The sequence below is a fragment of the Polyodon spathula genome, chromosome 7 (genome assembly GCF_017654505.1).
Source record: "Polyodon spathula isolate WHYD16114869_AA chromosome 7, ASM1765450v1, whole genome shotgun sequence".
NCBI classification, from domain to species: Eukaryota; Metazoa; Chordata; class Actinopteri; order Acipenseriformes; family Polyodontidae; genus Polyodon; species Polyodon spathula.
The window spans coordinates 54,366,280-54,380,712 of NC_054540.1; the positions used below are offsets into that span (position 1 = coordinate 54,366,280).

The 14,433-nt window shown below is 40.9% G+C and overlaps 1 protein-coding gene across 1 annotated transcript; it reads left to right on the forward strand.

Annotated features, from left to right (window-relative positions):
* Window positions 1-905: 905 nt before the first annotated feature.
* Window positions 906-13,603, forward strand: xkrx (XK related X-linked). Its single transcript, XM_041255890.1, has 3 exons — window positions 906-1,799; window positions 12,170-12,423; window positions 12,583-13,603. The coding sequence occupies exons 1-3, from the start codon at window positions 1,465-1,467 to the stop codon at window positions 13,359-13,361; spliced, it is 1,368 nt and encodes a 455-aa protein (XP_041111824.1). The 5' UTR covers window positions 906-1,464; the 3' UTR covers window positions 13,362-13,603.
* Window positions 13,604-14,433: the final 830 nt, after the last annotated feature.

The following is a 14,433-nucleotide window of genomic DNA, read 5'->3' on the forward strand; positions in this document are numbered from 1 at the left end:
ATTTAGCGTCAGAATCACACACGAAAGGCTACAGGGACTGGTAAAATAAATAATGCAGAAAACTTGAAAGCCAGTGCAGACAAAAAATATATATGTTGGTTGTAGTCAAGTTAAATTAGTACCACGTGTACGATCTACACTAATACACACCTGATTAAAACGCCGTCATTATTATTATTATTATTATTATTATTATTATTATTATTATTATTATTATTAACACAGATTTAGTATGAGGGCTCAAGTTCCTGTTTTTCCGCCTGTGCCTCAGTCCAGTTCTATGCAGCACTTGCTCTATGTGCGCCTAGTGGCTCTACTGCCCATGAAGGGATCTTACAGACCAGTCAAAGTTAGTCAAACGTCTGGAGAAATTCCATTGAGGGTTTTCACCCACATGACCCAGCGCCATACCGGCGGTCAAAACACAGATGGCGGCTAATAGTGTGAGTTGTTTGCCACAGAACACACTTTCACCTCCAGTGTCAGGAATTGAAAATATATAGAGGTAAGTGCCAGGTTCTAGGAGTCTGTGATCCCTATTGTATGGGTTATACGCATGTATGTCTCTATATATTAATAGGAGCAAAACAGTTCAATATTGTACAAGTGAAGTACAGAATCGGCGGCGCTCCCCCTCAACCCTCCCCCCTCCCCCCACTATTATTAGGCATTTATAGTGCTCTGAAATATTATATACTTAAGTTTATTTCATGTTTAAACAGGTCCGCGAAATGTAAAGGAAATCCTGTTTTTTTATTCCATAACCTATCCTACCCTAACCTACCTTATGACGGTACACTGTCACTAAATGATGGGACTTTATAAGAGACCTCAATACCTTATGAGCACCAGGACCCGGGAGACACACTGAGCTTGTAGATCAGACACACTTGCTCACAACAGGTAATTTAAACTGGTCGCTGCTTTGAAGCTTTGCATGAAAACTCAGCGGAACACGGTAATGCAAACGGACTCGCAGATGGCTGTTGAATTTAACATGTGTGAATGGGGGCTGCTAGCCCTTTACGTCACTTTGAATTGCCAGCGGGATTCGTCAGTGATGTGTTCGTGTTTTGTCCAAGTACCGGCGACACGTGTGGGAAAGGAGCTGCTGTAAAAGGCTCGAAACGATGTTCAGTTATGTTTATCTGCTGAAGAAACTGTTTTGTTTGCTATTTTGGGTGGAACTGTGTCTGTTGAAAATATCGACTGAACTGTTATTGCAGATGCGTATTTTGTTCAACGTAGCATATATGCGAATCGTGGTGTTTTCCCTGAGTTGTAATTTGACAAGTGGTCTTTGTTTTGCCAGGCAAGTTTTTACTTCTGAAAATTCAGAAACCTCAAAGTATCAAAGTTCTGAAACAAAATTCACTATTTGATATTATAAAAAAATAAAATAAATAAAAAAGCGTATAACTGTTTATTTCAGTTAAAAGACCTAGAAATATTTATTTCGGTGAAATGGAAAAAATGTGTGAGAGAGCCGAAGAAGAAATCGTGGACCAGCAGCCTCCCACCCAGAATGGGTATGCGCTCCACTCCGGCTCGGATGTTAGACCACCTTTCAGCATCCTGATAGCCACCACGCTGTACTTTGCCGAGTTCGTGACCGCGGCGGTGCTGTGCTATCACTACAGCTGGTCCGATGACCCCTTCTGGTTGGGCCTGACCATCACGTTCACGCTGGTTCCGTCTGTTCTGATCCAGCTAGCACTGACGTTCATCCACCGGGACCTGGGGCGGGACCGACCTCTAGTACTGCTGATACACTTGCTTCAAATGGGTCCCCTGATCAGGTGAGATACACTGAAAATAACTAATAATTTCCTGTGTATATATACCACACAAGAAAATACTAACACCTGCTGCGGTAGCTTTACTGTACGTAGGGCGTGATAACCAGGGACAGTCAGTCATGAGACAAGGCTGCAAGGTTAATCATACCTCAATAATCGCCGCCTCTCATGCCTTCAGGAGCTCGGGGTTGAATTCTTTAGGAAATACAGCTGTTTTCAGTCGGGTCAAGGTGCAACAGTCCAAGTTATACGTGCAGCTGTATTGCCCTTAATTGTACAGATTAGGCGTCACTCACTTAATGTAACAAATGAACCAGTTATAACAGGAGGGACAGCCCAGTTTGTGCTACATATTGGACGTGTTTCTGGTTTGTATATGGAAGCAGTTATGCATGCAATTATGTATGTATGTGTAGATAAGCTGTTACAGATATTGTAAAGAAGTAGCTTTTCTTTATGTATTGAAATGCATAGAGTTGTAGTCAAGATACTGTAAATATAAAAGTATAATATACTGTATTAACCAAATGGCATTTAACAAGTCCATAAATAATCTGCATGAAAGGTTCCTTCTACAGTAATGTGATATCCTTCTCACTTCTGTTCCTTTTGGCATATTTCTTAATGTTTCCTTTTTTCTGTTAATTTACGTGTTGCAGTCAGTAGACTGAGTGCAATGGTTTATCAGTCACCCAGTAGCTCTCCAGACCTCCAAACACAGAGCTCCCAGTGGGGCCAGACCCCTGTCTCCCTGCTCCTCCCAGCTCTGGAGGAAGAAACGACTGAGTTACATACATGCATCTCGGTCCATGTTGAGCCCACGAGCTTTCCATCACCGTGCTTCTCGGTGGTAAAGAAATGTCAGGTGCAATTATTTGTTTTGGGAGCCCAAGAGAAGTGCTGTTATGACCTGAATAAAGGAAATGTGGTTATCTGTATGTATGGGTGTATATACTAAGGAACAGGCTTCTTGTTTGCTACGTCTTGATGCTGTGTACAGTGCATTGTTGCATGACAAAGATGAACACACCCTGCCCCTGATATTAAACTTGAGCTCCATCATTAACTGCAGTTTTATCTGGTTACTCCTCTTAAGCCATTGCTTGTAAAAAGCTGCACAGTGTACTGTGTCCTGGCAGGCATTCATATGCAGTAGGTCTGTTTCCAGCTGACAGATGACCCTCAAATGTTCATCCATTTCCCAGTGTTATCAGTACATCACAATTGTCATTTATCATTGTTAATGATCATTTCACTTTCGAAACGTAACCCAGCAAAGCGATTCCAAAGAGCTGGCTCCAGTAAGCCCACATGACCTCGCTTCTGTAATGCTGATGCGATTTTGAAAATGTAAACTAAGTTTTAATTGGAGTTGTGTATACTGCACTGCGTCTGAAGCTCCTGATAATGAGGGACTGGATCAGGACCGTTTGAACAGGAATGGTATTGAACAGGAATGTAATAATAATAATACAGCACGTGACAATAGCTAAGGTTTGTAGTCATTTTAATAACCAGAAAATGTTGTCAAACAGAAAAGCTCACCAGTCTGAAAATAGGTCTCAGTTAACCAGTGCAGTGAACACCAGCAGCAGTGTCTTGCCCAAGCCTGCCTTCCTTTAGCAAGTGTTTCTAGTTGTAGTGCTGTGTTTTAGTACAGTAGTGTGAGTTGAGACATGCCATTGCCGTTGCTACAGCACTGCACCCATTCCTTTTAAAGCCTGTTCTCACAGTAGGGTTGTACGGGCATTTTATTCTGTGTTTTTGGCCTTCATTTAACCTTTCCAAACCACCATCTGAAATTGAAAAGAACAATACCTGCAGTTGGGGTTCTGTAGTTAGTCTGACTCAGCCAGGCTGTGTGAAAGTTTTGAGGTTCTTTTATGACTGGAGTTGAATCTGTTCTTGTCCTTTTTTTGTTTGTTTTAAAATGCAAAATAAACAAATAATAATAATTATTTGTTATGTTTGATCAGTTCCACGTCTGTAAATTGACAGGTCTGTTCGAAGCCAAAGCGTTTTGTTTTGTAAACTCAACATGACAGAGTTTAATCTGCTTGTGCAACTGTACAGCAGTGACCACAGAGTTGAAGGTGCACTTGTTAGAGATCATCACTTCCCTAAATTATAGGTTTTTGTGATTCCTTCCATGTGAAGTATTGCCCCACCTTGATTTCACATCATCACAGTTCTCAAGTCTGTGTACAGTACATGTTGGTGTCATTAAGAAACTGATCCATTCGTTTTTTTGACCATTGGTTGAGATATGTGGTCACATTGTGTTGACCAAAAATCCAACCTGAAACTTTTTTTTTTTTTAATTATTATTCTAGATTCTTTAATAGCTGCAATTGAGTTCATTCTGGGCTTATTTTAACCCTTTCTAAACCGTTTCCAGTGCGACCATGAAAAAATGATGCATCCACATTATTTCGTTTACTGCTGCTTTCAGTGTCGATGTTAAGCAGGCATGGAATCGGGCAGTCTCTTCGAAAAAAGGACCTACATATTCAAAAACACCACCTGAGTTTTGATGCTTGTTTTGTCATCAAAAGAAATGGTTCACTCTGGAGTAAGAGCTTGTATCTAGCACAAGGCCTTGTTGTTATTGTCGCATGAAACTGCACTGCTAGTAAACAAGCAGGCCTAGGGTTATAAATGTGGCTCCAACAAAGAGCAGCTACCTGTCACTACTGGAATTCAATTGAAACCACTGTATCCTAAATTAAGTCAATTTGCTGATTGGGGTGTGTTGATAAAATGATATGTGTTTTTAAAATACATATTTCCTTTGTAAGACCATGTTGAAAATGAGCTGTGTAACCAGTAGTGGTGCTTGAAAAACCTGTCTAGCCTCCCTGTGATGCAGGAGAGTGTGATCCGTGTACAGTACGAGCCAGTTATAACCTGCTACTGCTGCAGGCTGGAAGAGGTACGGAGCGTGAGGGAAGCAGGAAGACTGTGGATCTGCTGCTGAAAGTACATGGAGAGAGGATATCGAAATCTGATTGGAAAACCTGATTCTTGATTCAGTAGTAAATCATGAACTGCGTGCGTGTGTGCGTATATATATATATCTTATTTTAAAACTGATCTGAACGTTTACGCCCCTTCTGGAAAAAAAAAAAATAGTGGATTACTATTCTGGATTGCAGGAAAATGGTGGAGGCTGAGAAAACCAGTCAGCCCTAACTTGACATTTCACAGACAGGTTTGTTCAGTGATGCTATCAGATGATTACTGAGAACAGTAATAACAAGGTCACTCGCTTTTTTTATTTAGTTTTATTGGTTTCCTAGCAACCAATGTAAGGCCTTTGGTTGCTATTTACTGTCTATTTTAGGCCGTAACAGACAAGCTATACAAAATTATACAAATTCCACCCTGTGTGTTTTTCTTTGTGTTTTATTTGATTTGTTGTTTTTAACAGGCATTTGTATAAAAGCTCTTTGGCTCTCTGAGCTGACCGTTTACCCCCAGACTGCAGGGAATAATATATCCATCGTTCTCTGAATCAGGACCCTGTTAGTCACAAAGCTGAGCCATGTTGCATTTCCAAACCCTACACAGGGCAAAATATATTTGTGTATGTATGTAGTACAGAGGAATGCACTTAAATATCAAATTTATTGTTACACGCAGCTGCTAGTGTGCAACTGACCTGGCAAATATAAATGTTTAATGTTTATAAATATAAATGTTTAATGTTTATAAATATAAATGTTTCTACTGTACACTAGCTGCTATTAATGTTTCTCAATTGACCAGTTGCTCTGTGACCAGTAGTTTTGTGGCTTGTGAATTGCGACATCCTCCTGTTGAGAAGAAGCCGTTCTTTCTTACAGGATCTTCACTCTACCAGAGTGGGTTCTACAGGCGTGCTCATTCGCCGCTCTCAAAGAGAAAGGCTGTGTGCTGTTGCAGCTCGGTCTAAACTCTTCAAATTGCCTGCCCACAAATGGGTTTCTCATTCTAAAATGCTTTTCAAAACGCAGGGTGAACTCTTTCGCAGTCAGCACTGTGTGTTTGTATCAATAGTTGGTGCCAGAGCTTGAAAGCACAGATTCAAGGTAATAAAAAAAAAAGGAAAGAACAAATATGCCCTAGCCTTTTGGAGATCAGTTTTAGCTGGGTTTGTCCTTCCAGTGTGCAGTAAAACAAGCAAAATGAAAAATGCAAAACTCTCTTTATTAAGTGCTTGTGATGGTGGTCCAGCAGCCAGCCCCTGAGGAAGGGAATCATATTTCCGGGCAGTTTATTCTCCCTCTGCTTGCTGGTGGTTTTAGTTTGCAGTAGGACGATCACATGAGCATGTCTGTGCGTCTCTATCTCCTCTCTGTTTAGACCATCCTCTCTGAGCAGCTGGCATTTAGTTGAGGTCACAATGTTATTATCTGGTATGTCCTTCCCATGGCATTTATAATCAGCTTCCTGCACAGCCTCGTTAAACAGCATCTCTGTGGAGAGGAAACAAGGCTTCTGCAAGCTGGTTTAATTGATGTTTGGGGGGGGGGGGGGGGGTTATAGAAATAGAAGAATTTCATCAACACGCTTCACTATCACTTTAGCAAAAATGTATATTAAATAAAGTGTTTGGTACTGAGAAGGTTTTACAGGAAGTGTGTCAATAACGGCATCCTGTTCCCAAAGATGAGTGGGTATCTCTCCTCTCTTATCTGGGTCTTTTCATGCTCATGCAAGTCTCAAGGAGAGCACTATGTCTGGAATTGTTTGAATAGTGGAAGGTCATGATATAAGGCAAGGTGTTGGGGAAGCTGTGTAACACCTGGGGGAGGCGGGGCTACAGTTCGGTAAATGAACTGAGTTTGAATCAGTTGCTTAACTTCAATATGAACAGCAGGGGAACTTTGCATGTAGCTATGAGACAAAAGTGCAGTCTCTTGGTTGATTTGTGTGGAGATGGTGGGTGGGGGATACATGTAAAATGTTTTGGTTATTTTTTTTTTTAAAGGCTGAAAGAAAGTTTTTTTGTTTTTTTTTTAAATGCAAATTGCAATGGGAACACAAATGAGCTGTGAAAAAACACTAAAATAAACCAAAAAAAAAAAAATAGTATTTAACACTTAGTAGGTTTGCTTCTGCTGATCGGTAGATAAGTGTGAACAGCAAGCAAACACATCCTTCCTGTTCTAATCTGCATGGTGCATATGGTTAACACTGTCTCACACACACACACTGATCTGCTCTGTGGTGAATGTCCTCCAGTACAGTTGCCTCTCTGGTTATGTTGGGTGGGGGGGGGGGGGGGGGTGCAGTGTGCACCATTCTGCAGCAGTGCAAAGGTCCCATGTATTGTAGTAAAGGCCTTTACAAATCAAGGGTTCCCTCTTTATCAACAAGAGAGTAATGTGAAATAAGATCTGAGTGTCTTAGAAACTCTTTTAAATCGTAGAAGCAAGGGCGTGTCTTTTTAAATGAACTTTTTTCAGCTTTGAATTTTCAACATGGAACCCTGCTGTATAATTCCGTCTTTCAGTTCCACTGTTGCACTTGCCCACGCTTTCCTTTCAGAGGCATTCCTCAGCAATGATCTCAGTGCTCTCAGCCTGACAGCATTACCTTAAAGGGTTCATACTTCATGATTTAAAAAAGCAAATGCAAGTGCATTTGAACTCTAGTGGAGTAATTCAAGGGCTGCTCCCAGTCTCAGTAGTCCAGACCTTATCCAGCAGACCTGCTGTGAAGGGGGTGTCTGTTTGCAGGTGCCAGGATCGAGACAGCCAGCATTCTTTTTCAACAGGGGTGATCCCTTTTACTGGCAGCGGCAGTGTGTTATTGACATCAAACTTACACAAGATGTACAAGTGTGCCCCCTTGCTGTCCAAAGTACCAGCTTTGCATTCTCTGAAAGCTAAATTATGCTTGCTTGCTATTCTGTGTCTCTACTGGCTGGTAAAATGTTGCATTATATTGTTAATGACTGTCGAGGCTAAACATTTGAAGTGGTCTGGATAGTGCCATTAAATTTCTCTAGTGCCCTCTTGTGGTGATGAGAGGAATCTAATTTTTTTTTGAAAAGTTTTCAAAAGAAGTTTGGCATTGGCTTTTGTAAAGAACTTATTTTATATGTTTTCCCAGTGCTGGCACCTGATGTGTATTTGAAATGATTTTTGTCTCACCAGGGCATTTTTATTGGGATCAGGTTGTCATGACGATATGCTGGTTCATGGAACCTGTTGTCACGTCTGCTGCATTTTGCAGATTTTCACAAGCTCTTTTTATTTGATCTTATTTATTTTCTATTCACTCTGCACACACTGTTAACTCAGGGGAGACGTCAGGAGGACAGAGATGTTATAAATTCCTAGTGGTTTATGTTCGAGCACTGGACAAGCTGTATGTCCATTTAACCTTTATTTAATCGGAAAGAAAGACACTCAAGACTCATTCATTTTAAGTTTTACGAATCAGACCAATGCTCTTTCGGTTTATTAAAATGCTTTTAATATTGGAAAGGTAGGTTGATCAGACCACCAAATTCCAATACAAGCGGTCTACAAGCACCCACTTCTACATTTCAGATTCATTCAATATAACACTCTCTTAAAACCAAAACATAGTTTCAAAACCTTATAGCAATACAACCAATACATGTAAGATATAACAATGTTAGTAATATGCTTACCTCCTATTATAAGGAAAAGTAGCATGAACAAAGGAATCAGTCTGGTGGAGATCTGCAAGTGATGGACCACTTCACCCTGTCAAGCAAAGGTCTTGAATGTGGTGCCCCTTTGCGAAAAGTGTGAGTTTTTATAGGATTCGTCTCCACAGGAATACATTGAGAATCTTTATCAAGTCCAATTCTTATCTCTTTGGCACACAACAGCCTAAAAATGTAGGGCCTTGTGTCAGCAGTTTTTCAAGATATAACACCTGGTCTACACATCCAATCATGATCTCACCCGCTCATCTCTCGACCCCTCCTTTATCTAAAAAGCTAGGTGAAACAAAGACAATAATATTATTTTGAATATATGAGTGTTGTTTGAAGAACATACAACACTAATGTTATTGTTGAATATATAGGTGTTGTTTGAAATATATACAACACTATTAGTTATGATTATATTGATTATGTATTAATGTCTAATAATATATTCCCTCATGCCATTCTATTCTTCAAATTAGTTTTCCTTCTCTCTTTACAGGCGTGTGCTTAACAGATATTATAGGGAACTTCCATCTTATGTTTTTCCAATATAGAGTTTCTTCTTCATGGATAATCTATTTGTTTTTTATTTAAGTGTAAGATTGTAATGTCTCTGTCCTATGAGTTTCCTAACAGCACAAATTCAGCTGAACTGCGGACGACCTCCTATTTTTTTTCAGCGGCACACAAACCAGCTAAAACCAGTTTGCTAGCTGTGCAGTTAGCTTTCCAATTTCCAGCGATAATCAAGGTTTTTTCCAATTTTTCTATGGTGAGAAGACACTCTAACTTTGACGCTGTTTGATAAGAGAACTCCGCTCTTCATGCCAACTATCCCTTCACTTTCTGGCACGACTTTAAGACAGGCTCACAGCAAGTTATAAAGTTTTTACTTTCTTGAAACCCATCTTCTATTCTTTTTCTTAAAATTACTTTTTTATATTTCAATATCATAGTAAGCACATCAGGTATTTCATTCCATTCATCTTCCCCATTCCCCAGCTTCTCAATTTAGGATAAGAAGAGATGAACTAAGAGAAATCCCACAGTTGTTTAAATGTGAACTTTTCCTGATGAGAAACAGTTTTATACATTTTATTATAACAGGCAGTGTTAAGCATATGGTCTTACACACACAAATAGGTTATAGTAAAAAGCAAGCATACTAAACCTTATTTCAACATTTAACAACATTTTCTTAGGCTAAAAAGGGTGCTGCAGAAACCTAGCATTCAATTCTGGGAATCAAGCCCATCTTGATAAGAAACCGCCTAAAAACTGGCCACTGCCCAAAAGCTGGCTATGTATCAAATTATACCAGTTTCTTACTGCATTATTTTATACCAGTTTCTTACAGCTTCATTTTATACCCAAAGAACACATGATTTTCACAATTATTGATTAGAGCAGCATTAAATATTACATTTGATTAAACATTTACATAATTTTCCAGGCTAAAGATTATACAAACACTACAAATGATTATAACACATATTATTGCATTAATACATTTCATTTTAAATCGTCCAGTCCACGTCCCGGGTTTCAGCTCACTCCCAGCAGGTCTCCACTTCGGTCTCAGGTTCGACTCGGGTTGGCTCAGCGAACACGACAATAGGCTGTCGAATCCATCGTCTCGCATCACAGGTGTGAGTCGCCATGGCCTTGACTTCATACCTAAAAGACACATTCTAATTTTCCCAGATGCGCCCATTTTACTAAGTGACCCTTTCGCAACTCATGCATTCAATCCTCTTAATATCTTTTTGGGTTTACATTTAAATGAGAGAAAGAAACACCTACAGAATCATTGCATTCAAACAAGATTCTACAGTGTTTAGCCAAATGACTGCATGCCGGACAAAGTCTGAGCCCAGTCACTGATGACTTGCTTTGGCACATATTACACAGTTAACAAGAGGATTATGTTTTAATTTATGTGTCAGGGTTAATTCTGCACCATGTACAATAGTTCTGGATCTGTACACATTGTTACTATACACTTCTTTCTGCTCACACAGAGACACTTTAGAAGGGATGCCATTCATCCAGAATACAGTAGGGGGCCAAAACTCACTGTTATTCATATCAGCAGGCACGCAACTTGTAGTTTGTTTATCATCATCAGTGGGCAAACTCAATACAACTGAATCTCAATCAGTTGATGAACCATGAGCCTTAGCTACTGAGATTCTCCATACAAAAAGATTCAATTTTTTACTGACCAGCCTAGCTGATTCAGCGTCACTTGCGACACTAATGTATTATTTATATCATTGGGGGCATAGTAACAGATTCAAAATAATATCTCTGCTTAAAGCACTGTTATGTGAACAAAACATTACAGGGATGGAAATAAGACTCCTATTGCATGGGCGTTTCAGCCATTCCAGGTTTTACTACGAGCTTGATTAGCCCCAGTCTATAGATAACAAGCTCAGGTGTGTTTTATTAAACCATTACTGGATCAAACTGCTATGCAACAGGAGTCTTATTTTCGTCCTTGCTATAAGAGACCGTTGTGTTCTACACGGCTGACAGTAGAGATTGTAGAAGAGTAGAGTCTTGTTCTTCAGTTAGGTTACCACATGGATTAACAGAGTGGGATGCTGAGCTGTGCATTGTTACAGCAGGGAAAGAATAACCCTGAAGAGCCGAGAAAGGCGTGACTGTCAGGAGGGGTCTCTGGAGTAATGGGGCAGAGGAATGAGCGGAACCAGCCGAGTGAAACCCTCACTGAGCCCCTCAGGACAGGCTGTATGGAGGTGGAGCCTCTGGGTTTAATACACCTGCAGGGGCTGGATTGGATCTAGATCTGTATGTCAGATAGACCGCCCTTTCAACAGGGCAGACCTCAGGGTCAATTAAAATTACAATCACAGCAGCATTGCTTGCTGTAATTACAATCACACTGATATTTAAATCACAATTACATTTATACTGCAGTAATTACAATTATAGTTACAATTGTACTAAAAAGTAACAAACAACTACACAAATTAACATGTTTATTTATTCTAAATAACCAAGCAAGAATCCAAGGTTCAAGTACAGAAACATGCTCTATAACTTTTTTTTATTTAAAAAAAAAATTAAAATGAGGTCAACAAAAGTGATATAAAATACAAGAATAATGAGTGCTTAATGTAAATCACAAGATGGAAATGCAAATGATTAAGCTTGGATCGGTGTGAACTGGAACTGATCACTGATATAGTATAATTACAATTACACAGCTGCGCCAAGGTTCCACGACAGTTACATTGTAATTGCAGTGAATTACAAAATGACACAATTACATTTGTAATCTAGCCCAGGTCTGCATCTGGTGCAAAGTAATTCAATGCAGACAACAGTGACAAGGTTATCCCAGGGATTTCTGGCTGTCTGGGAGTGGTTTTGTATTGTAGGTTTTAAAACAAACACCAGAGGGAGCTATAACCCTTCATTTCAGTTGCTTATTTCCAATTTGGCAGCATAATTGCAAAGCAATAACCCAAAGGTTTCAGCTAGCATTCCATTGCTTGAAATTTGTTTGGCTTGAACGTTTCCATTAGAAATTTCCAGGAAAATGTTTAGCTCATAAATCCAGGCAAGGTGAACTGCTTTCAGAGTGCATGCACAGTCATGATGAGTCGTCTGTGTTTGCAGCAGTTCGGTTCCTAACAGTGTCTGTCTGTGTGTCTCTCTGTCACAGGTGCATAGAGGCTCTGGTCGTGTACTTCCGCTCTGGGAAAAGGGAGGAGCCCTACATCACCATCTCCAGGAAGACCAGTCTGAAAAACGGGACGGAGCTGGAGAGCGAAGTCGGGCACTCTGCTCGCAAGCTAGCTGAACACCGCAATGCCTTCAAACGCACCGCCGTCATCCAGGCCTTCCTGGGCTCCACCCCCCAGCTCACCCTGCAGCTCTATGCCACCATCAATCAGAAATACCTCTTTACAACCAGAGGTGCGGTTCTGCACTGTCGGGGGAGTACTGGTGTACATTGATGATGTGGAGTTTATTTAGAAATGTTATCGTGAACTCATTTTCTGGAAGGAAGAGCCCGTGCACCATACAGATCCCTAGCTCTTCTAATTAACCCTGTGGCTTTTCTTTCTCTTCCAGTCATTCTGATGGGGGTCACGCTCGTCTCCATCACCTACGGCGCCCTGGTCTGCAGCGTGCTGGCCATCCAGATCAAATACGACAACTACAAAGTGCAGCTGCGGCCGCTGGCCTACCTGTGCCTCGTGCTGTGGCGCAGCCTGGAGATCGCCACAAGGGTGACCGTGCTCGTGCTGTTCTGCACCGCGCTGCGCTACTGGATCTTCCTCGTGGCTCTGGCCAACATGCTCTTCCTCTTCTTCCTGCCCTGGGTGGAGTTCTGGAGGAAGAAGGCCCCCCTGCCGGAGAACGTGGAGAAGAACTTCAGCAAGGTGGGCACCACGGTGGTGCTCTCCATGGTCACCTTCCTGTACGCCGGCATCAACATGTTCTGCTGGTCGTCCGTGCAGCTGAACCTGGCTGACCGGGACCTCATCGAGAAGTCTCAGAGCTGGGGCCGCCAGGCCGTCTACTACACGGTGCGCTTCCTGGAGAACTCCATCCTCATCGTCTTCTGGTACTTCAACAAGACGGACTTCTTTGAGTATTACTGCTCCCCGCTGCTGGTGGTGCAGCTTATGATCACCTACAGCCTGGCCATCTTCTTCATGCTGGCCTTCTACCAGTACTTGCACCCCTGTCGCCGGCTTTTCACCCACAACGTCAGCGACTGCCTGCGCTGCGTCTGCCTCAGGCACAGAGGTTCTCCCAGGCACATCCAGGTGCCGCCCCTCCCTGACTTCGCGAGCAAAATCCGGGAAACGGACCTGGCCGATGACATCCTGATGGACGTAGCTTGAGCAGGTCATGCTGATTTGGGAACAGGATTCAGGAGCAGATGTGGAAACAAGGAGCCATTCAGGTCTGATTGCTTTGGGCTTCCTGTAGACCGAACGAATCAAAGCTCCACAGGCCGGAGGAATCCAGATGTAGAATTGCTGTTTGGACAGGCCCGAGTGTTGACAAGCCTGGCAATTGAACATAGTGTGGGTTTTCATTTTATTTGTTTGTTTGTTTTGTTTGAGGTTTTTTTTTTGTTTGTTTTATGTTGTGTTGTTTTTTTTTTTTTAAGAGCAGTTTTAAATATACATATTTTATCAACTCAGTTTGCTTAGGATATATATATATATATATATATATATATATATATATATATATATATAATATATATATATATATATATATACACAATTTCAATGTACTTCACCTGCATTTGACATTTCATTTTTTTACCCTTGTGAAAAGATTAGAGTTCTAAGAAGGTATACTACATTCTTATCATCCGTAACTAGAACTCAATACTGCTGAATTTAGAAATGCTGAAATCAACTAAAAAGCACATGTTGTAGCGATTGGGCCTGCATAGGCACCAGCAGCAGCAGTACGAGTTCTGTCCTGCAGAGAGGCACAACGAGAGAGAGAGAGTGGATTTATATTGGATCACAGCACCACAGTGACAAAACAAAAACAAAGACGTTGAGAGAACAGAGCCCTGCATGCGACTATCTAGACGACTTGCTTGACAGAAAACATCTAGAATTATACACGCCATATCTATTAAACAGCGCTGGTCCATTGGGTTATCACTCCTGTTATTGCAGGTGCGTCATGGTGCATGCTATGGGTAACTCAGCCAGCAGGGGGCACTCTGTATCTATGACGTTTAGAATCTCATTAAATGAATACAAATAAATAATGTATTTCTGTTTGGGGTTTTTATTATTATTATTATTATTATTATTATTATTATTATTATTATTATTATTATTATTATTATTATTATTTCTTTATTGTTACTGAAGTAAATTTCTCAGTGAATAAAAATGCATAGGTGGTCTGGGCTTAGTCTATCTGAAATACCTCATGTACTTG

Bases quoted from the DNA above. Each gene is read 5' to 3' on its own strand.
- xkrx (XM_041255890.1), top strand. From the start codon at position 1,465: ATGGAAAAAATGTGTGAGAGAGCCGAAGAAGAAATCGTGGACCAGCAG. The intron at 1,800-12,169 runs GTGAGATACACT...TCTCTGTCACAG, and splicing joins CAAATGGGTCCCCTGATCAG to GTGCATAGAGGCTCTGGTCG. The intron at 12,424-12,582 runs GTGCGGTTCTGC...TTTCTCTTCCAG, and splicing joins ATACCTCTTTACAACCAGAG to TCATTCTGATGGGGGTCACG.